We start from the raw sequence: 21675 nt of genomic DNA on the forward strand, positions 1-21675 counted from the left end.
AGGAAAAAAAAGACCCCCCCCCCGGTTTAAAGGAAAAATGGAGGGGGGTTTGGGGCCGCCCCCCCCCTTTCTCAGAAAAAGTGTTCGCCCGGGGCCGCACAGGCCCAAAGGGAGGTTTGGGGTTCCTTCGAGGGGGCCCCGGCCGGACGGACAAAATTGCTCCTCAGCAGTGCGACCCCGAGCTGGAGGCTCCGGCCGGGAGCTCGCGCGGGGCGCGTGGAGCTTTCCGCTCGGGCCAGCAGGAAACGGGCGCCCCGCACAGCGACGCCCGCCGTAGAGTGCCGAGAGCTCGGCTCGACGCGAGCGCCGAGGAAAAGCGATCGGCTCCCAAGCAGTGGGACGCCGAGCTGGAGGTTCGGGCGGGAGCTCGCGCGAGCACATAGCAAGGTGCGTGCGCGGCGGCGTGACACAGGTGAGCGGGCAGCTGGCGCACATTTCGGCTGTGGGAGCTGCCAGGAGTTTGCTCTCTCCGTTCACACCCCTTTGCAGAATTTTACAACAAAACTCCCTCGCACGACACTGGGCACAGGACTGGGCACGGGACTGTCTAAGAAAGAAAGAAAGAAAACAGACACGCCAAACGAGGGATGGGAGGAGGACAGGGTCCACACCTGCACGAGCAGGATTTTGGAAGAACGATCAGGGGGACAGGTGGGGCTCTCCTGCTCCTGACAAGGGACACGACAGGCTCGCAGCGCGGTGCGCGGTGGACTCCCACATCCACTGGCGGTCTCATCTCAGTCTAGCGACCTGCCTCCAGCTTGTCGCTGGCAGTCTCTCCTACCACAGGCACACTGACACAGGGGTGGCAGGGGCGGCGGCACGAGTCTCCCACATACTATGCGGGCCTCACTAGAGGTGCGGCCTGTGCGTGTCCTCGCCCTTGAGGGGGGAGGGGAAGGGGCTGTGTGTCTGTGCATGTGTGTGTGTGTGTGTGTGTGTGTGTGTGTGTGTGTGTGTGTGTGTGTCTGTGTGTGTGTGTGTGTGTGTGTGCGTGTGCGTGTGCGTGTGCGAGCCGCCCTGAACGCCACGAGCGCGCCGCGAGCGCCGTAGCGCCGGCGAGCGCCGTCGGCAGCGCGCGACCGCCACCCAAAAGCGGAGGTACATCAGGAGCCGCAGCCGGCCTGCTCTATCAGCCCCGCAGCCGCGGTGGCGCGACCGGATGTCTAGATTCTAGAACGCCCCGCCTGTAGATTCTTTTTCGGGCGCCGACAATAGAGGCGGAAGCCCTCCCCCTCTTGCCCCTTGCCGACACACACACACACGGTGCCGGTCCCCGAGGTGCCTCCTCGCTGGCGGATGGACACTTCGCCGGGCGTCCCGCTGCTGCAGCGCTCCGCGCGCCGCGAGTGCTCCGGTACTGGGAGAACGTTCCTCGCTGGCATGTGTGCGCTCTTCGTTAGTTCCGTCCTCCTTGCCTCCACGGACAGCCAGTCTAGGATATTCGAGGGCCTGCCTGCGTTCTTCCTTCCGTCAGCCGCCGACTCGGCATCGCCCAGCCGCCAGAACGAGGCGCGCTCGCGCCAGGGCTTTGCCGATGACTATCAGGTTACGTCTGGTGGCGTGAACTACGCCGGTAGTCGGTATGATGCATGGTCGAAGCCTCAGGGCTGGGGAGAGCCGCAGACGTACTACCAGCAGCAGGGCTACGCGCCGAACAACCAGCAGAGCTCGTATCAGCAGCACCGTCCCTCACAGCACCACTACCAGCAGCAGGGCGCTTTCTTTGGCCAGGCCGGAGACCCTTTCATCTCGCCCCCGCCTCCGCCACCCACCCCTGCGCCTCCGCCTCCGCCGTTGCCGCCGCCGCCGCCGCCACCCTTGCCGCCTCCGCCGCCGCCGCCGCCGCCGCCGCCGCGCCCGCCGCCTCCGCCTCCGCCGCCGCCTCCGCCGCCGCGCCCGCCGACTCCGCCTCCGCCGCCGCCCTTCCCTCAAGGCGCAGCCAATCCCGCCGCCGCTGCCTACCCCGGCGCATACCCCGCCGGCGCATACCCCGCCGGCGCATACCCCGCCGCATACCCCGCCGCCGCATACCCGACGGTCCGGCCGGTGGCGTACGTCCGGCCCGCGGCGCCGGGCTACGGCGGCGGGTACGGGTACGGGGCAGGGAGTGCCGCGATAGGGCGGGGCAGGGGGGCGGCGGCCGCGGCGGGCCGCGGCGGGCGCGCAGGCCGCGGAGGCCGCGGAGGCATCGCGCACGTAGGCGGAGGCCGGGGCAGAGGCCGGGGCGGATATTCCGTGGGCGGCTACCGGCCGGTCCGCCCTGCTGGGGCTGGCGGGCAGGGGGGCGGCGGCGGCATGGGCGGCATGGGGGGCGGCATGGGCGGCATGGGGGGCGGCATGGGGGGCGGCATGGGCGGCGCCGTGCAGGGCGGCGGCGAGGCGCTGGGCGACTTCGCCGAGCAGAGTGGCAGCCCCGGACGGGAGCGGCGCAACGTGAGCCGCGGAGGAGCGTCCCTGGGACCTTGCCTGTGCCTCGAGCCGTAGGGAACCCGGCGCTGGCGCACCTGAGCCAGGGCGACGTGGGCGGGCTGCTCTCGGACGCGAAGAAGGACCCGACCGGCGTGCAGGCGATGGAGAATTGGGACGCAAAGGTCGGCGAGAAGGACCCGACCGGAGGCATGGTCCACGGCGGTGTGGAGGCGTGCCCCCGGGGCCTAACCCTCCCCCCCTAGCCTGCCCCCCTAGCCTCCCCCCCTAGCCTCCCCCCTAGCCTCCCCCCTCGAGAGCACTCTCGGCCCGGCCTCCAGCGCCGACCTGTCTTTCTTTTTCGCGGGTTGCCTTTCCGTGCCCCCAGGCTGCTCGGCTTGGCCCCGGCCTCCAGCGCGTCCGCCCCCCCCCTGGCGCGGCAGGCGTACAAGTCGGGCCTCGTCTTCCTGCAGCAGAGCTACGACGAGCACCCGGACGACCACATGATCCCCGGCGTTAACCTCGCGAGCATGGGCTGAGAGGCGTCTCTTGGCCGGAGCCTCGCCGCGCGCGCTCTGGTTTGGTGGCCGGAGATGGGGCGGAGTTTCGCGGCATGGGGGATTTGGGGGTTTCCCGTTTCCCCCCTGGCTCCCCTCGATAGCCGGGGTAGCCTCTACACTGCATCGATGGCGTGTGTCCGTGGGTGTGTGTGTGTCCTGAAGGCTGGATGTGGAGCGCCTGGAAGATCAGTGTGACATAATGGGACCGATGGTGGCTCATGCGCATGCGGCTTGCGGCGTAGCGCACGGCCCGATTTGAGGCATGATACGTGGAACGTAAGAGATTTCCCCCTGCACTCGTTTTTTGCTGGCGGGAGATGATGTCACGGTCCGAAAAGTGAGAGCACCGCCCCACAAGTGTGTGAGGAAAGTGAACGCTCGAGGGGAGCTTGGAGTGCAGTTGGCAACCTCACACCCAGGGCCAGGGCGCTAAGCAGCGCTCCCAGCGGGCCGGATGCTCGGGGACGGGCTACGTACGAGCAAGAAAGCCCTGACTGACCCCTAGGGGTGCGCGTTCGTCTTCGTGTTTCGCAGGGAAGGGGCCATAAAGAACTCTAAGTAAACACTGGACTCCGAGGGTTAGCTCCGTGTACCGAGTTTCCCCTTAATCCAGAACGCCCCCTCCCGGAGCTGGTAAAATCCATGAATACTCTCCGAGGGTTGGACGGTCTTGTCTTTCGGGGCGCTCAATGTAACGAACATGCATGTGTCGGGGGCCGAGGCGGAAGGCTCGCTGCTGCGAAGCCTGCACCTACTCTCCTCGCAGCGCTATTTGCGCAACCTCCTCGATGAGGTGTCGCGGCGGCCTCTGCAGTACAGCGAGGCGGAACCAGCTGGCAGCAGCAATGCGGCAGCAATGCGGCCCTCCGCTTCGGCGCCCTCTCTGCGCTCGGTGGCAAAGCGGGCTCCCCGCGCGCCGGACGAGCACGCCCGGCGGGACCGTCGGCCTCCGCCCTGTCCGCCGGTCGCATGTGGGGAAGCTGCCTGCATGCGGTCCGCCCGGCACCAGCCCCATCTCATCCGCCCTCGAAGCAGCTCGTCGCTCCTGCGCCAGCCCGCGGATTCGGAGGCGGCGGCCGGCCTCGACGCAGGCGTGGCAGCGACGCTCGCGTCCCTCCGCGACGACCCTCTCTTTTCAGCCTGGCGAGACTCCGCCTTGAACGCCCTCGCGCGGCTCATGCGGCCGCGACTCCTGCAGAGGTAAACGCCTCTCAGAAAAGACAAGCGCGAAAACTGGCCCTACCACCGGTCGCCACTCCCACCACATTCACTGCAGGTACGACGTGCTGTGGCGGGAGCGGGCGCCGGCGTCGGCCTTCTACATCATCGCCTCCGGCTCGATCGAATTGCGGCAACGACAGCCTAGCATGGAGGGCGAGGCGGCGACACGCGATGTATCGGTGTGCAAACCGGGCGACCTGATCGGCCACGCGGCGTTGGTGCTGCGGCCGCGTGGCTGCCCCATTAAAAGACAGTGCGTGGCGATGGCGGCCGAGCGAACATGGCTACTTGGCGTGAGCAGGCCAGACCTCGAGGTCAGCCGGCCCCCTCCAAAACCATGGCTCCAATGCCTTACCACTGCCCCACCGGCTGACACCTTACCACCTCCCCAGCCGATACCTCGCCACTGCTCCACCACCCGACACCTGTCCACAGCCACAACGGCCGTGCACAGGCGTGTGCACCCGTGAGAGAGGCGCTCTTCTGGCACGGGAGCGGGCGCAGGGCGGAGGCGCTCGAGATTGCGGCGATGCTGCGCCGCAGCGCATCGCCCCTCTTTGGCGAGGCCTCCCCTTCGGACCTCCTCGAGCTCGCCGGCCGCTTCGCCTTTGGTCAGCAGCTGCAGGCCGCCGGCGCAGCACCGGCTTGCTTCTCGATCCTCGTAGCGGGCACGGTCGCTATGTCCCGGACGGCCGCAGACGGAGCCGACTCCGCGTGGACGCTCACAGAGGCGTCCGCCTCGCCTTTCCTTGGAGAGGAGGTCGTGCTAGCGGGCTACTCGCCCGCCGCGCCGGTGCGCTGGGCCGCCGTCCTTCCCGCCCAATACCCGCCCGCTTCCTCGCCGACTTTGCCACCACCGTCCCCCGTCCCCGGATCCACCCCGCTTGTGCGCGAGTAGGCGCGCGTCACCGCCATCGCAGCGGAGACGTGCTCCCTGCTCTGTTTGCCCGTGGCGGAGGTGCCTGCGGTGGTCGAGCTCAGCCCGGCCCTTCGACGTATGCTACGCAAACGCAGAGGGCTCGAGCGGCTGGCCAGTCGCGTCGCTCCCCTCGTCCGCGCAGCGGGGGGGCAGTCGGGGTTGGAGCCCGGGGCGCAGCCGCAATGTGCAGGGAGGAGCTCCCTCGCAGAAACGCTGCGGCGGTGTGACCCTGCTGGCGAGGCATCGAGGCGGTGGCCGGCACGCTCAGACCCAGGAAGAGAGTATTACGTGCACCTGTCTGCTTCGCGACGGAACACAATCTAGCCCGTACACAGTCGTCACGTACCACTAAGTGGCTAGGGACCGACACAGGGAGCGCGCAAAAATCTGGCTCCTCCATTATTCTTCAGTATGTGGCTCTTTTTAAAGAAAGAAGCTAGGAAGTGAAAACAGACACCAAAGGGAGGGTTCGAGTCTTCGAGATGCAGATGGCACAAAAGCCCCCACCATCATCCATTCGAATCATAAATAAATAAATAAAAACGGACACCTCTCTGCTGTGAGATGGGTAAAAAGGAACAGGTCCCCGCATTCGAATCATCCATCACCATGTCGTCTCTTTTTGCGCGCAGCAGTTTCGCAGTGTACCTCTGGTTTAGTGCCAGTGGTGCGCCGCGCCCAGTCCGGAGATGTTTTCCCCGTGCTCTAAGTGTAAAAGCGCGCAAAATTCTTCTTTCGCACGGGACAGTCGACACGGGCCCGCCCCCAAAAAATAAAGAAAATAGAGACATACGAGGGATGGGACGAGGACAGCGGGTGAGCAAGATTTTGGAAGGAGAAGGAGAGGAGAGCGCATGGTGTGTGAGTGAGTATTCTTGATACGAAACCACGACGACACACACCAGTCGACTCGCATCGGTTGCCTCCATGAACGGCGGAGCTATTCTCGCATCCACACCACACCTGGCTCCAACGTGGACACGCCCATAGCTGGGGACACTACTAGGTCACGCATGGCATCAGAAGTTTTATCTCTGGGCCCCGAAAGGCATCTCTAGCAGCGTCGTTACGCATGCCCCCTCCCCTCCTGGGCGCAGGCGCCTCACGTCTCGACAGAGCATAAGCCCTTGGCACACACACATCACACACACACTCGAGGCGCATCGAGGCGAGTAGAAAAAAAAGTCATCTTGCCACAACCACGATGCCGCGGAAGCGGGACACGGCGGAGGCGGAGGCCGCGGCTGAGGCAGCGGCGGCGGGATCCAACGACGAGGAGGTCTCGGGCGGCGAGGACGAGGCTGAGGATAGCGGCGACAGCAGCGACGAGGCGGATCTCGAGATGGCGCAGGCCGACGGAGCCGAGAAGGAGTTGCAGGTCGAGTTTATCTTCACGGACCCGGCGGAGGAGGACACGCCGTACGTGCGCTCCCTCCTCGCGGGCGGATCGCTCTGCACCGCGACGGGCGCCGACGCCGCCGGCCTCGCCGCCACGGTCGCCAACCAGGTTGAGGTTGGTACAATGATCAAGGCAGACGGCGCCCTCTTCGGCTTCCTCTCGGCGGTGCGGCTGAGAGAGATAGAGTCGCCCGGAGAGACCGTGCCTGGCCCCTTGCCGCGCTCTCCTCCTCTTCTCCCTCTGCCTGTGAGGACCAGCACCCGATAGGGCAGAACCTGACCGGCGCTTGAACCCGCCACACACCATGGCAGAGAGCATCGGGCACTGAGGCAGCCCAGCGCGCGCGCACACTCCTGCGCGGCCCGTCCGCCGCACGCGCGCCACGCCTTCCCACCACACCGTGCACAATCTTTAAGCCGTGGCGGCGCGCAGCCAAGACGCCCGCCGCGGCTACGCCTTGTGCAACACTGAGCCGCTCCCCTCAAATCCAGCCGCCGCCGGCCTCTCGAACCGGGGGCGGCCCTACGCGAGAGCAGACATTCCCTCCTCTCCCCTCGCCCCTCCTCCCCGCCTCTCCTCGCCTCCCCTCCCTCTCACGACCATTCTCGCACCCTGACCTCCCCCAGCCCCCCGACCCCCACAGGTTAGCCTGCAGAGGCACCGGGCCGACCCGTCCGTCGGAAGGTGGCAACCAGCCCGAGATTGACCGAGATTGACCCGAGATGAGTGCCCGAGATGGCCCGAGATGATTGCCCGTCGGTCGGAAGGCGGCGAGCTAGCGGCCGGGGCGCTGGTCCCTGACGCTGCGGAACGCCGCCTCTCTCTCGCCGCAGGCTGATCAGCTTGCTCGGCTCGGATCGCGTCGAGGACGGCCCGCTGCGGCAACGGCTGGCAGGCATGCACACACACACACACACCCACACACACACACTGGGGTTTGCCCCCCTCCTCACCCCCCCCCCCCCCCCTCCTCCTCCGACAGGCCTGCTCGCTCCGTCCGGAGGCGCCAACGTCGGCCTCCTCCTCTCGGAGCGGATGGTCCGCTCGCCGCCCATACCCCCACAGTACCCGAACCCATCCCCGACGTCGGCCTCCTCCTCTCGGAGCGGATGGTATGTTACATTGCATTATGATGTCACATGTCGGCCTCTCCCCTCCCACGCCTCGGCCCCGTCGGTGCAGGTCAACACGCCCGTCCAGCTCGTCCCGCACGCAGTAGAGTCGCTCCACCTCGACCTCGGCTGGGCGGCCGCAAACGCCTCGCCCGCCGCCGAGCCTGCCCGCGCCTCTGTTGGTTCGCGCGCCCACACGCTCCTGCTCTCTACAGGCCGAGCCCGCCGCCGAGCGCGCTTCGCTCACTTTCGAGTGGCTCGTTCTGCTCGCGCACGTCACGCTGGACGCGCAGGCGGGCGCGGAGAGCGGCGGAGCCGGCGGCAGCGGCGGAGCCGGCGGCAGCGGCGGAGGCAGCGGCGGCGGCGGCGGCGGCAAGCGGAGCAAGAAGCAGAAGCGTGCCGCGGGGTCCTCGCTGTCCTCGCTGCTCGGCCGCGCCTCCTTCGCGCGCGTCGAGGAGGAGCTGCTCGCCGAGGGGGCGGAGGCGGTCTCGCTGGTGCGTGGCGGGCTGCCGGGCGGTGGCCAGCTGCTGCTGATGCTGCTGCGGCCCGAGGCGCTCGCCGCTGCTGTCCCTGCGATGCGCGCCGTCATGTGCGACTGAGCTCAGACGCGGAGGATGGGGCGGCCCATGGGGACCGTGACGCGTGAGTGACCGTGGGCGCGTGTCGTCGTAGAAGCACGACACTTTGAAGCGTGTGATGTGGTTGGTACTGTTCGATAGTAAAAAAATCGTAAGCCGTCTTCTCCAACTGTCGTGAGTTTCCCTGAAATACTTGGTCTTGGAGCACTTGGAGTGCAGTTATTTCATATCGTTTTGCCGCACCGCCCCACACAGGACCGGGGAGCTAAGAAGCGCACCCTCCCCACGAGTGGAGTTAGCCAGACGGGATTGGGATCGGCATCGGCGGTTGCTCGACTGATCTCACTCACTCACACGCTCGACGGGTTGCGGGCAAGAGAGCCCTCTATAGCCCTGTGCGCTGTGGGGGGCGCGGTCGCAGGGCCTCACAGTTAACACGGGTCTCCTAGTGATAGTACCGCGCTCCGGGTTTCCCCTAGCAGCAGAACGCACGCGCTAACTCTCGGTGCGCGAAAAAAAACTAAGAAATGAGAAAACAATGAGCTCATCTGAGTGATTGTGGTGTGCCGCTTGCCGCTCATTTCATATACCCTGGCGCCGTGGTTCGCGTGCATGGCCTCAGCTCTCGCAGCGATCTGAACGGGTGCGAGGCCGAGGTGCTCGACTCTGTTTCTGGTGGGCGCTGTGGCGTCCGCATCGTCGCGAGTGGCGAGCAAGTGCGCGTGCGGCCAGCAAATCTGCGCGAGCAGCACGATATCCGCCTGACCGACGCGGACGGTATCGTTTACGGATCGGACGAGTTCATGCAGAACAACCGCGTGCCGGACTTCGCGGCGTTGCTGTACGCAGAAGCCGCTGAGCAGGGTCTGGACGTGTCCCGCCTGGACGTCAAGGTGCCGTCGCTGCTCCCCCCACCGTACTTCAAGTCCCTGAATTGTGGTTCATTCTTAGGTCGGCCTCTACGTCATCGCCCGCGCCATTCCTCTCGTGAGTCAGAAGCAGTTCCTCAAGCGCATAAATCTGGAGCTGCTGATCAACCTCACCATCCACGGCACGCCGCACAACGGACGCGACGGCAAGGGACCCGCTCCGAACCGAGTGACGGGCAGCCTCGACGACAAGGCGATCAGCCTCTATTCGGTGATGCAGATCCTCAACAAGAGCAACCACCCGAACGACCCGCGGGTCGGCAAGCAGCCGCAGCCCTCTTTCGACGGCATCCCCCGGTCCCGGTGATGCTTAGCGTTGCCGGAGAGCGGAGCGGAGGCCTTGTGAGTGCTGCGGGTGGCTCTCGAAATAGCAACGGCGACCCTGTACTATCTCCTCAAAACCCACGCAGCTCCGTCACACTCACGCATGTGCTACACACTACGTAATCGCTATCACACTCTCAAGTCAAGAGGGCCACCCCGTCGGTGGAGATGGTAAAGGAGGGCAGAAAGGAGGGCGGGTCTGTGCCCGGGCTCAGCTCGAGCGGGTCGACGCCGTGGGAAGAGAAATCCCACAGCTTCTTCCACTCCTGCATGTGAAAGAAGGCTCCCTGCCGGCAACCATTGTCCAGGACGCGCAGCGTCGTGCGAAAGCGCTGCGCGTAGAACTGCCCGCCTTCGAGCTCGATGCTAAAGCTAACCGTGTCGCGCTCGCGCTCCGGCGGCTCCGGCAAGCTTGCGCACATGCGGTACTCGACCGGCATCCACTTGCCGCAACCCTCGGACGACACACGGAGCGGCAGGCGCGTGCCGAGCGCCTCCTGCACGCCGGGTAGACTCGCGCTGCATGGCTGCTGGGAGTGCTTTGCGAGCTCGTCGACCGACACGTGCGCATCCGCCGGGCACTGCCAGACCGCACCGCGAATCACGTACACAACCTCCTCCGAGGGGACGGAGAGGCCGACGAACTGTTTGTGTGCCATCTTGATTCGGATGCCGGGCATCTGCGCCGCCGCGTGTGAGTAGCAGCCCTCCGCGCTCTGGAAGCGCTTGGGGTAGGACTTCATGCCCTTTGACTCCATCCGTCGCACCCAGGCCACCTTGAGCAGCAGCTCCTTTTGCAGCTCGGAGCCGAGGTGCGGGCAGCCCTTCCACAGCGTCAAGATGTCGCGCGCGTTACGGTGCACCTGCAGCGAGGTGTGAGAGGGGTCGCGCAGGGGGTGCGGAATAGCGCGAAATGGGGAGAGGAGACGGAGGGAGGGGATGCGCGCGCCGTCCACTGACCGCGGAGGTAGAGAGCGTCGACGTCGCCCCACGAGTAGGTGACGATGTCGTGCTCAGCGAGCTCGGTGCGCTCGATGAAGAGGGGCAAGTTGCCGGCGACCATGTCGAGGTCGCAGTACCTAGCCGAGGTCGCCAAGCCACGTCAGAGGGCGGAGGTGCCTCGCCCGCCCCCCGGTTGCGCGTACCCCCAATGCGAATAGTCGCCCAAGTACTGCTCAAAAATCGTGCCGAAGGCGGGCTTGTACTCGGCGACCAGCCGCGGCCACTTGTCGAGCATGAAGCGGAGGGAGCGGATAAGCAGCGATGCGTTGCGGACGGGCATACCTAGCTCGTCGCCGAGGCGGAGCCCGATGAGCTGCGACAGGCCACCGACGCCGAGGTCGATGAAGCGGACCTATCGGCGCATCGGTAACGAGCGTCCTGGGGGCGACATCGCTGACGCGCAGCAGCACGGCCGGAGGGCATGACGTTATCAGGCAGGTGCTCTGGCGGCTCAATCATCTCGTGAAAGACGAGGAAGTCGGCGAGGTACGACGAACGGCGCGCGGACGCCACAAAGTAGGTGATCCACGGCGGCATATCGGTGACCCACGGCACCACCATCGCGAGCCGGAAGGTTGGATGGCGCGCACCGCACGGCTCGACCGGCGTCAGCTCCGGTGATCCCTCCGGGCTCACGCCACGCCTGCTCCCCTGCGCCTGGAGCGCGTCCACCTGCTCGATCAGCTTGGGCAGAGAGCGCGCCCTGTGCCTTCGCCGGGTGCTGTTGCCCAGCCGGAGCAGGCCGTCGCTGCCCGACCTTCGGTCGCGCACGAGCGTGCTGCCTCCGCCATCGGAGGCCTGCGCCTCGCCCAGGCCCCCGCTCCAGTCGGCGTGAATGACGATGTGATCATGGTCCACCATGTCGGCCACCGCCAGGATCGCCTCCCCCGATGAGTCGGTGACCGTCCTGATCGGCCCGCACTGCAGCCGGTCGCGCACGCCGGCGAGAAACGTGCCCCAGACAGTGTACTCGTCAAGCACGTACCGCGCGCGCCTCGAGCTTCCCGCCAGTGCTAGGTGCACGATCTTGGTGCCCAACTCATATGGCCCCGTCTCATCGGTGCTGTGGGTGTCAGGAGGGAGCAACACAAAGAACAGGAGCGTGCCCAAAGGCCCGCAAAGGAAGAGGATGAGCAGCAGCCAATAGCCGTGCCTAGTAGTGCCGGGGTGGTGGTGACATGCCTGGGTGTCCGTCCGCTTGGCCATTGTGGCTCGATGCGACACGGAGGCTGCGGAGGCCGCAGACCCGGCAGCAGCAATCATTCGAGCGTGTGTGCGACTCTTCATATACTTCATCCGAGCTCATTCGCGTGACGCACATGGGTCATGCTAACCATGCTGGTGTTTTACAATCATGGCGCCTGTTGTTCTGAAGAGCGGAGCGCGTCCTCGCGCGGTCCTTCCCCTTGCCAGCCTGTGAGCGAGCCGTGTCGGCGTTGCGGCTGCGACGCCGCTCCGAGCTCTCTGAACCAGACACGGAGCCACGTCGAACAGCTCCACGGCCCAGCGATGCCTCAATGTCGCGCATCGCATGGCATTCGTCTAATGGATGAGAGCGTGCCGGCATGCGATCTTGATCAGGCTTAGGCGCATGTCGGCCGTCTCACTTTGAGGCGAGCGGTGGACCCGCGACGCCCCTTTGGGTCAACGGCGCGTCGGGATGGCGGCGGGCACTTTAACATGCCCCCGTAAAAAAGAATTCGCTGGTCGCGGCGAGGGAACGCCTTAGGCAGGGCTGGGCGCACACCACAAAAGTACTAAGTAAGAAAAAGTTATGACTGAAAAAATCGGTGTCGCAAGACCCCAACGCAAACCCTGTGCAGTCCACCTCCGGGTACTCGTCGCCACTACAGGGACCCGCGCTAAGAATAAAATAAAACTTTTTGGGACGGCCCCCCCACTTGTGCGACCGATTGTCAACACGTATCGCCTCAGGGGGGGACGACGGCAGGCTGCGGTGGAAGCAGCTGGAGAACACGCGCGGGGAGGGCGGGGCGATCGGCCGATTGTGGTCATAACACTATGTTCCGCTTGGACAAGTTCGGGCGGGTAGTGGGACGGATGAGTCGGACTCGGCTCGAGGCGGTGGCGGCGGTAGCGGCGGCGGAGCAGCTACATCTTTCCACATCCAATGCATCCAATGCTCGGAAATCGGTCAAGACCCCGGTGGGACCCGCCGGCCTGGTGGTGCATGTTCCGAGCTACGTGCTTGACCCGGAGGCATTCGAACGCGCGGTGGCAGACGGCACCTCCAGGGTGGGCGATATTGTGTGGCCAAGTTCTGTGGCGCTCGCCGAGCTGCTCGCAACCGGCGGGCCTCGCTTGGCTCGGCTGGGGCTCGACTTTAGAGACAAACGAGTGCTTGAGCTCGGCTCAGGGCTCGGTCTCGCGGGAATGTCAGTGGCTATGAGCGCGGCTCCCTCATCGGTGACGCTAACGGACCACGACTTGGAGGCGTTGATGCTGGCGGAGCAATCGGCAAAGGAGAACGGGTTGGCGAAAGTGTCGGCACGACCGCTTGGTGCGTTAAATGCCTCCCGCAGCCCGTCGATTCCCCGTCGTGAGCCATCTTCCCTCCTCTAATCCGGTTCAGATTGGCAGCAGCCCGAGCAGTGGCCGGCAGCGACCGAGTTCGACGCGGTCCTCGCCACCGATGTGCTATACCACGGCACTGAGCACGGCCCTCTGGTGGCCTTTTTGCAGCACGCGTTGCTCGCCAACGATGCCGGAGGCAGCGGGGACAAGGAGCCGTTCGCGGTGTTTATCGAACCGGTGCATCACGAACGTGTCACCGCCACCGACGGGCAGCAGTTTGAGGCCGTGGCACGTGATGCTGGGCTCGTGGTCGAGGTGACCGCGCTGCCGGGCCCACGGCCAATGCAGTTGATCCGTGTCACCGCCTAACCATCGGTGGACGATATGGCGCGCATATGCCGGACAAGTCTGGGTATACGGTTAATTTTATTAGGTTTTACTATTATAGGTACCTTCTCGTAGCGCGTGCAAAGAGCGTCCAGCGCTTTTTTCGAGAGTTTTCGTCTCAGAGCGCGGGGGCGGGGAGCGGGGCATCTAAACAACACAGGCCCTGACAGGGTGGAACCGTGGCGCAGCGAGGCTCACGCACACAATCGCGTTTTCTCTCTCACATCGGCGAAGCGTGATGATTGTGGCGAGCGGTGAGATGTACCTTACCCACAAGGAAAACACGGATGGCTCTCTCTGACTGCGATGTCACACGAACAACGTCACTCCCACGACACGGAGCCCTCCTGCCACCTGCGTCCTGGTCCCCTGGACCCCTGCCGCCTGCGACACTCCATGGCGGAGAAATTTCTTTTTTGTTTAAACGCGCCAATTTCTGCAATAACTAATTCGGAATTCCGTTTTCCGAATTACACGCTCAGGCCTGAGCCTGTGGCGTGTGTTTGGAGTGTGTAGACAGAGTATTCTTTTTTGTTAATTGATAATTCTTTTGTTTGTCCGTTTCGTGCGGCGAGCGGTCCCGATTTAAATATTAAAACGATCAAACGCAAAGAAAGCTATATACAATACTTCGTAAACGCTGTGCGCTACCCGCTCGCCGCCGCCGCAGCCTGCTCGCACCCGCAAAGGCGCGCAGTGGCCTCGTGCTTCCCGACGCACGAGACGGGCCCGCTCGTCTTGAGGCACCGCTTGGGCCCCCACTTCTCCGCCGCGTCAGGCACGACCTCGGCGGGTTGGTCCGTGCCCTCGGACGCCTCGCAGCCCGCCGCGCAAGCAAAATGCGCTTTGAGGCTCTCGCAATTGTTGAGCGCGCGCAACCCCTGAAGCGAGCAAGCAAACCCCTCCCGCAGACACGCGTCGTCGCACGACTCGGACCGCCTAGGGGGGGGGGGGGGGGGCGTCGAGTCGCGCCGAAAGCTGTCAAATCGCGTCGCCGCAGCGGCTCGGCGCGCCGCGCAACCACCGCGCGCGTGTCGCGGGCGGCCGGCAACGCCTTGACCTCCACACCGCCCGCGCGCCCCGCGCCATCCTGAGCGCCATCCTGCTGCGGCCCTCTGCCTCCGACGGCCGCCACGTCGAACGCAGGCGCGGCGTCGGCGGTGGTGTCGTCGCCCGCCGCCGCTGCCGCCGCTAGCCACCTCGCAACCTCGCCGGCGTCGTGCGAGGCGGTGGCGGCCGCCGCCGGTTTGAGGGGCGCCTGAGGAGGGAATGGCGGATCAGCGGACGAGCGTCGTTGTCTCCGTCTCCGGATCTCGAGCGGCGCCGGGGTCCAAGCGGCAGCGGACCACGCCAGCCGCGGCGGGGATCCCGCGGCGCCCCCGTCCGGCGCACTGAAGAGGGGCGCCCCCGCTCTGGCCGCCTGATCTCGGGACAAGCTCGCTCAAATCTCGGGACAAACTCGCTCAAATCTCGGCAGGGACTGTTCATGCGGAGTGGGCCGCGGGCTGGCCACCTCTGTGCACGGCCAGACGTCGTCGTGCGGGCACGCCTACCCAGTGAACGAAGGGGTGGAGGAGGCGCCTCCTCCGCCACCGGACGCCGTCGTGCAGCAGAGGCCTTCTCGTCGAAGACCTCGGCGGGCAGGAGCCAATCGTACCTATCGGGCGGTCCGAGACCTGCTCCGAGACTGCGCTAAAGAGGCTCGTCGAGGAGGCCTTGGCGCGGAGAAGCGAGTTGCGCACCAGCGAGTTGATGGAGGCGAATCTCGGCGAATCTCGGCGAATCTCACATCAGCGAGTAGCAGCCGGGCGTGAAGCGCGTCTTCGGCTGGTTGAGCGTCGACAGCGCCCCGATGTGGTAGAAGAGGTTGTGACGAAACACGCGGTAGCTGCGCCCCGCCGCATACGCCTTTGTGTCTGGCCGCTCGCCCGAGAACCACTCGAAGAGCAGGTGGTCGGGTGGGCGGCGCCACGGGTGGGACTCGAGGTGTCGCCGCAGGGAGCGCAGATCCGCGCCCCCGCGCACCACCACCCCGTTGAACCCATACGAGACGCGCAGCGCGAGCCAGTCCTCGTCGTAGGCGTACGCCTTGTCGATCAGGTACTGAAGCGCGAGCAGCGCACTCGGGCAGACCAGCCAGTCGTCCTCCATCAGCAGCACGTGATCGGCGGGCGGCATCGCAAGCAGCGCCTCGAGGCCACCCACCAGGTCGCAGGTCTGACGAAAGACGGGCTCCTTCGCCACGTCGCCCTTGACCTTCGGCGTCGCCCTGCAGGCCCGCGCCGCCGCCGCCTCCTTCTCCACGAACACGACACGGCCGCCATACAGCTGCTTCGCGCGCAAGAGCACCGAGTGCGCCTCTGGTGGAGCGTGGTTGTTGACGACGACAATCTCGATCGAGGACCGCAGCGGGTCCGAGACACGAGCCGGATGCGTCTGCAGCAGCGCCCGCAGAGCGTGCAGCAAATACTCTGCGCCCGAGGAGCGGCCGACCGACATCAGAGCGATGCGCAGCCACGGGCGCGGCGACGGCGCCGCACCGCCGACCAGGCGATCCGCGCCATCCTCAGTCCGCACTAGCTGTGATATTAGCGCCGTGTTGCGGTCCGCGAGAGCCACTAGGCTGCTCGCCACCTGGGAGGACGGCCGCATCCCACCGCCGCCGCCGCCGCCGCCGCCGCCGCCGCTGCCGCCGCCGCCGTCGGGCTCGCGAATCAGCAGCAGCATGCAGAGCAGCAGCAGCAGGAAAAGTGTGGCGAGTAGCCGCAGATTTGGCCCTGGCGGCGAGCCCGGGCGCCGTTTGCCGCCGTCGAGCATGTGCGTTCGATGGCGCTGTCCTGAGTTGGCGAGGCAAAGAAGATTTTTTTCTGTGTTTACTTTACGGCCCTTTCCCTGCGAACGCGCACCCCTCCTAGGGGTCAAGGCTCTCTAGCCCGTAGCCCGATACCGACCATCCGGCTCGCTGGGTGCGCTTCTCAGCTCCCTGGCCCTGGATGTGAGGTTAATGACTGCACTCCAAGTGCTCCAAGTGGCAAGTGCTCTGTTAGGCACGGGGGGAAGAATTGAAACTGCAACGATGCATGCGAGCAGCACGAACGGCTGCGATTCAGCGATCGCGCCGCTGAGCGTTCAGGTCGAGCTCGGCGAGCTGAGCAAGATCATCCAGCAGCGCGACAGCTGAATTTGTCCCCATGGATGTTCATCAACGGGCGTAAAACTTCGCTCCGGTCGCCGCGTTCTGTGCACCTCCGCCTGGAGGCGAAATGGAACCGGCGAGCAAGATTATCCGTCCCCGAAAAGGCGCCCCGGCGGCGGCTGAAAAGGCGGAGGTGCCGGAAAAGAGCGAGGACAGTCATCAAGTCATCATCAGTCACGACGCGGGTGGGCGGGTCGGTGTGGGTGGCCCGGCCGCTTAGAGGACACGCAGACAAACATCAGAAAGTAAGTAGAAGGCGAGAGAAAGAAAAAATTCCATACCCCAAGCTAGGGCTGGGTCGAGGACAGACACGCACGTCCCCACCTGTGCAGGATTTGGAAAAAGAAGGAACTTTTCGTCCCTTTCTTCGAACAGGCCAGGAAAGTGTAGGGCTTTCCTGTCACGTCCGAATATGCTCTCCCTCTCTGGCATCGCCGGCAGCGCCTTCGTGGGCCCGCACACCGTCAGCCCGCAGCGCAGCCGCGTCGTCCTCTCTGCCGACCCGACCCTCTTCGCCTCTGGCGCTCCCCGCGTCTCACCCTTCCAGCCGTCCATGTCGGCCTCCTTCGAGCCGGAGCCGCGCGCGGTCGGAGACTACCAGTTTGACCCACTCGGCCTCGGCACGTCCGAGACGATCACTCCCTTTCGCGAGGCAGAGGCGCGCGGTGCCGCTGGCCAATCCCACGCCACGCTCACGCGGTCCCACATCACGCACACACGTTGCACACTCCCGCCCGCTGAGCACCTGCCGCCGCCACTCGCAGATCAAGCACGGCCGCCTCGCGATGCTGGCCGCCATCGCGTGGCCGCTGCAAGAGATCCTCCACCCGATCCTGGTGGACGCGGCGCGGGCGGACGGCCTCGGCGTTCGGGACGGCCTCGCAGCGTCGGCGGGCAAGTCGCCCTCTCTCCTCAACGGCGGGCTCGACCAGTGGGAGCTGGCGCCGGCGCTGTCGCTCTTTGTCTTTGTGGGCGCGGTCCTCGAGCTGCAGGACATCAAGGCGCGCAAGCAGCTCGGCCTCAAGTTCAACGAGTGGCCGACGTCGGACGTGCCCGGCTGCGTGCGCACCCCCGCGCAGCGGCTGCCCGAGGTGCCCCTGTCGGCGCCCTTTGACCCGCTGAAGATCTGTGGCGGCCTGAGCGGCGAGGAGCGGCGCGCCTTCCAAGAGAAGGAGCTCCTCAACGGGCGCATCGCGATGCTCGCCGTCGCAAACTACGTCGCAATCGAGGCCGCCTGGCAGGTGCCCATCGTCCAGTTCACGCCGAGCCTCTTCCGCCCGCTCTTCCTCGACCCCGCCTTCCGCCTCTTCCTGGACGGCGCCTTCCAGTCTGCCACCATGATGGGATCCGTGGACGGCGTCGCCATCTGAGGCGCGGCGCGCGGCGCGCGACTTGGCGCGTCGGCGGCTCGGCTGGCCTCTTCCTTTTCGCGGACCGTCGTCTCGCGTGCTCCCCTCTCGCGCGCACGCTCGATCGGCGGCAGCGGCTGGTTTGCCGGTTTTCGTGCGTGGTTTAATGTATTCTCGCTTGTGTGTTGTCGTACGCGTCGTGGCTGGCTTCGAATTCTTGTCTTGCTGGGCTCACACCCATATAGTACTCAAATCATGCACACCGCGGCACACCTCAAAAGCCCTCACCCTCCAGCGTGCCCTCCACCCTCACGTCACAGGCCTCAAGCGCCCCGGTTTCCGCTTGTGCCGTCCGACTCCGGCAACGTACACCGTAACCCGTATCCGCAGTACATCCCGCGCCGCCGAAATCCCGATAGCTGCTTCGCACCGGTGCCATACATGATTTCTCCCATGGTGGTCGGCTCTTCGGCAGTGTGCCAGCAGCGCAAGGCGGCGAAGACGGCCGCGAGCGAGGAGTTTGCGCGAGGATGTGTCATCCTGTCCCACCCAGGGTCAGTCGAGGTTCTCGTCGTCAAAGTCGTCCGGGAAGTCTGCGGAAGGGGGGTGGCGTCGGGGTATGCGGAGTGTGTCGCGGCGACGGGGCCGCGCACCGTTGAAGAACTCCGTGTCGACAGTCTCGGTCGGCGCGTCCATCGGGTCCATGAGGCCGAACGCGGCGGGGTCATCGATCTCCATCGAGTCGACGTCCGCGGGGTACGTGACGCCCTCCGCCGGAGCCGTGCCGGCCGCCGCGGCCGCAGCGGAGGGGCGCGGCGGGCGGAAGCTGGAGCTGGCGCCCTGCATACACCGCCGCCTGGGGCCGCCACTTCGCAGGATCAATTACTTTTTTCCTGCCGAGGAGCGAGTCTTGCAACTGCTGTACTTCATCCAGACTCGGTTCGCAGCCGGTTCGCCACACTCGGTTCGTTCACGGTCACGGTTCTCGGCGGGTGTCGCGGGAGGAGTCTTCGCACTTCGGTTCACGGTTCACACAAACAAAAACACAACCCCGGCCCCAAGTGCCAAGAAAGACGCACGGTTCACCGAATCGAAGAAGAAGTGGTTGGCTTAAAATCTCTCATCTCCGACTCGGGGTGGGTGGGGGCTAGTCGGTTCACGGTTGGTTCGCGGTTCACGGACTCGGGGCGGGGGCTGGTTTTCCGCCTCTTCTTCTTGGTGTGCCGGTGATAGTACTAGCACGCGCCCGTTCGCACCTGTGTCGAGCCTGTGTGCTGTGAGAGAGAGTTGTTTTGTTTAAATTCTTCTTGGCGTTTTGCGACACGTGGACAAGGCCACATTTCAACTATGCTGCAGGCGGTCTTCGCGGCCCTCGCTCTGCCGACTCCTGAAAGGCGCGAGCTGCTCGCTGTGTACGGCAATTATGTGGGCCCGAACTGGTGTGGCGGCCGAGCTGTACCAGAAGGGCCCATGTGCGACTACAGCGTGACACCGGTCGACTGCATTGATGCATGTGCTCGCACGCACGATATCTGCTGCGGCCAAGAGGGGGCTGCGATCTGCCCCACGTCGTGTCAGCCCGTCATCGTGCAGTGCACTGACACCTGCCCGGCTTCGCTCATAAAATATGCAATGCCAGCTCAGCGGCAAGGGCTATGCATATGACACCAGGGAGAACCGTTACCGGCAGTATGCAGCAGAGCGTGAGGTGATTTGGATGCAGGATTTAGCAACTAACCAATAATTTTACATTTTTGCTCAAACTCTTCTTTTCCAAGCAGCCGAATTTCCGGCCTTTTCCCTTCCGGCGTGACGCTGACTGGGTATCGACTATCGTTCGCGCGGGCCGTCGCTCCGCGGGCCATCGGGCTCGCTGGGGGCACAGCAGAGCGGCGGCCAGAGACAGCACTCCGCTCAGACCACTTCAGCAGCGTCTCACAGCACACAGCACTCAAGGGGGGTCGGGGGCTCTTATAGGGTACCCCTAGGCTTAAAAGGGTGGGCTCTTAGGGTACCCCTACTGTGGGCCGTATCAAAGTCTGTGCAAAACTATAACCGTGACTCGAGTATGCTCTAATGCACTGGCGCCGTCGCGCACGCGGAGGCTATCGACTGTACCTTACGAAAGTCTGTGCAGGTGTGAACAGCAGCTCCTGACCACGGGTCGGCGCCGCAGGCGCCTGTTGATAGGTCCAGGTGATAGCCCTGGATAGGCAATGCATACGCCTAGTCGGGCCTCAGATCGCCCGACCGCGTCCCGGTGCTCTGTGGTCGGATTTGTGACGCCGCCGCACCGCGCCGCGGCCGGGGGCCCTCCGGAGGACGAGGATGGCCGTGACGGACCGGGACGAGCTCTGGGAGGTTCAGTGTCAGTGTATATATTGTAGAGACCGAACATGTGCACAATATCTCTCAGTCTAGCTAAGCCTGGGAAGGCGATGCCGGGGCCGTACAGCAGCTTGATGGTGCTTCGCCGGCGTGCGTCCCGGAGCGGTGCCGGACGGGCGGTCCGTGGGAGGAAAACTCAGGGCAGCGCCGACACCGCTCTGATTCGACTTTTTACTTCAAACAAAGACAGTCGCACGCCCCGCAGCGCGGCGCGTGCGACTGTCAGGAGCGGATCCGTCAGTTAGTCGTGTTCACGCCGGGATCGTGCCCTGACTAACCTGCACAGACTTTAGGCCGCAACAGTAGGCTTAAAAGGGTGGGCTCTGGGGCGTCTGCGGCTTAAACGGCTTAAAACCTGGCTGCCTAGGCAGGTTTTAAGAGCTGCTGGGCCGCCGATTCCTAAACGGTGTCTTAAAACGCTTAAACGGTGCGGAAGAGCTCCCGAGGGGCGATCGGGCGATGGTCCGGGAGGCTCCCGGTAGACGCCGGAGGCCGGGAAGCTGGCTACAGTCAGCTAGCACGCGCCCCCTATGCGAGTATGGCTTACAGATGTGTCTTCAGAGGCGGTTTTGTGCCTAATAACGGCGGTATTGGAGAAAACGGCGCGGAACCCAGCCGACGCATGGGCGCATGGCCGGTGAGGCCGATTTTCTTAAAAACGGTCTTAAAAAAGAGGGACCCCCCGTGCCTGCAATCTCTTAAATGGCAATTTCAGCCCCCAAATATCCTCATTTCTTAGAAGGTCTTAAAAAAATCCGGCCCTCAGAACCCTAAGGGTCGGGGGTGTGTGTGCCGTGTGTGGTCGTCGGCTCGTGCGACCGTCGTGCTCGTGGCCGTTTCCTGGTGGGTCGTCCAATGTCCAAAACGCAAAAGCCGAAAACGCGACCCGTGTACGATAAAGAGCGGCACCAGGAGGACTCCAGCGCGCGTTTGCGCGTGGTGGCACTCCGGCGCGGCCGACGCGCGTGTACTCACATGCTGCCCCCCCTCCCCTCTCTCCGCCCACCCCCCACCACATCTACACACCCTCGATTCAAACACTAGCGGCGGCCGCGCGCGCGGTGGCGCTCAGTGGACGGTGACCTGGTTGCGGCTGACGGACACCAGCCCCTCGCGGCCGAGGATAGCAAGCGCCTCGCGCAGCACGGTGATGGAGACCTCGACGCCGGTGTCCTCCTGCGCCGACTGCTGCAGCTCCTGCAGCGAGATGGTCTGCGCCGACATGGCGAGGAAGCGGTCCTTGAGCGCGGCGGCGAGCATCTTCGCGGCGTTGCGGTCCGCGGCGGAGCGGCCGGTGGCGATGAGGTCCATGTCGATGGTGCCCGTGGTCGGGTCCATCGCCGCCGACTGCATCGACGTCTTCATCA

General features: G+C 65.0%; 7 protein-coding genes across 7 annotated transcripts; 5 read left to right on the forward strand and 2 right to left on the reverse strand.

Moving 5' to 3' along the window:
* The first annotated feature begins 1217 nt into the window (after positions 1 to 1217).
* Positions 1218 to 3264, forward strand: EMIHUDRAFT_436687 (hypothetical protein). The gene is made up of 3 exons (XM_005768412.1): positions 1218 to 2410; positions 2488 to 2642; positions 2853 to 3264. The coding sequence occupies exons 1-3, from the start codon at positions 1300 to 1302 to the stop codon at positions 2946 to 2948; spliced, it is 1362 nt and encodes a 453-aa protein (XP_005768469.1). The 5' UTR covers positions 1218 to 1299; the 3' UTR covers positions 2949 to 3264.
* A 405-nt stretch (positions 3265 to 3669) lies between these two features.
* Positions 3670 to 5088, forward strand: EMIHUDRAFT_211095 (hypothetical protein; the record flags this gene model as incomplete). The annotated part of the gene is made up of 4 exons (XM_005768413.1): positions 3670 to 3861; positions 4024 to 4169; positions 4246 to 4504; positions 4645 to 5088. The coding sequence occupies 4 exons, from the start codon at positions 3670 to 3672 to the stop codon at positions 5086 to 5088; spliced, it is 1041 nt and encodes a 346-aa protein (XP_005768470.1).
* Positions 5089 to 6316: 1228 nt separating this feature from the next.
* Positions 6317 to 8219, forward strand: EMIHUDRAFT_451637 (hypothetical protein; the record flags this gene model as incomplete). Its single annotated transcript, XM_005768414.1, has 7 exons — positions 6317 to 6673; positions 7152 to 7192; positions 7342 to 7403; positions 7491 to 7546; positions 7691 to 7765; positions 7836 to 7895; positions 8076 to 8219. The coding sequence occupies exons 1-7, from the start codon at positions 6452 to 6454 to the stop codon at positions 8217 to 8219; spliced, it is 660 nt and encodes a 219-aa protein (XP_005768471.1). The 5' UTR covers positions 6317 to 6451.
* Positions 8220 to 9588: 1369 nt separating this feature from the next.
* On the reverse strand, positions 9589 to 11659 carry EMIHUDRAFT_103122 (hypothetical protein; the record flags this gene model as incomplete). The annotated part of the gene is made up of 4 exons (XM_005768415.1): positions 9589 to 10314; positions 10434 to 10530; positions 10597 to 10805; positions 10880 to 11659. 4 exons carry the CDS (start codon positions 11657 to 11659, stop codon positions 9589 to 9591), a joined length of 1812 nt encoding a protein of 603 aa, XP_005768472.1.
* An 816-nt stretch (positions 11660 to 12475) lies between these two features.
* On the forward strand, positions 12476 to 13357 carry EMIHUDRAFT_211100 (hypothetical protein; the record flags this gene model as incomplete). Its single annotated transcript, XM_005768416.1, has 2 exons — positions 12476 to 12974; positions 13047 to 13357. 2 exons carry the CDS (start codon positions 12476 to 12478, stop codon positions 13355 to 13357), a joined length of 810 nt encoding a protein of 269 aa, XP_005768473.1.
* Positions 13358 to 14022: 665 nt separating this feature from the next.
* On the reverse strand, positions 14023 to 16192 carry EMIHUDRAFT_103124 (hypothetical protein; the record flags this gene model as incomplete). Its single annotated transcript, XM_005768417.1, has 5 exons — positions 14023 to 14314; positions 14575 to 14795; positions 14889 to 14924; positions 14969 to 15032; positions 15165 to 16192. The coding sequence occupies 5 exons, from the start codon at positions 16190 to 16192 to the stop codon at positions 14023 to 14025; spliced, it is 1641 nt and encodes a 546-aa protein (XP_005768474.1).
* Positions 16193 to 17175: 983 nt separating this feature from the next.
* EMIHUDRAFT_421885 (hypothetical protein) lies at positions 17176 to 18156 on the forward strand. Its single transcript, XM_005768418.1, has 2 exons — positions 17176 to 17229; positions 17336 to 18156. Exon 2 carries the CDS (start codon positions 17357 to 17359, stop codon positions 17939 to 17941), a length of 585 nt encoding a protein of 194 aa, XP_005768475.1. The 5' UTR covers positions 17176 to 17229; positions 17336 to 17356; the 3' UTR covers positions 17942 to 18156.
* Positions 18157 to 21675: the final 3519 nt, after the last annotated feature.

Source organism: Emiliania huxleyi (genome assembly GCF_000372725.1).
Source record: "Emiliania huxleyi CCMP1516 unplaced genomic scaffold EMIHUscaffold_46, whole genome shotgun sequence".
In the NCBI taxonomy this organism is placed as follows: Eukaryota; Haptophyta; order Isochrysidales; family Noelaerhabdaceae; genus Emiliania; species Emiliania huxleyi.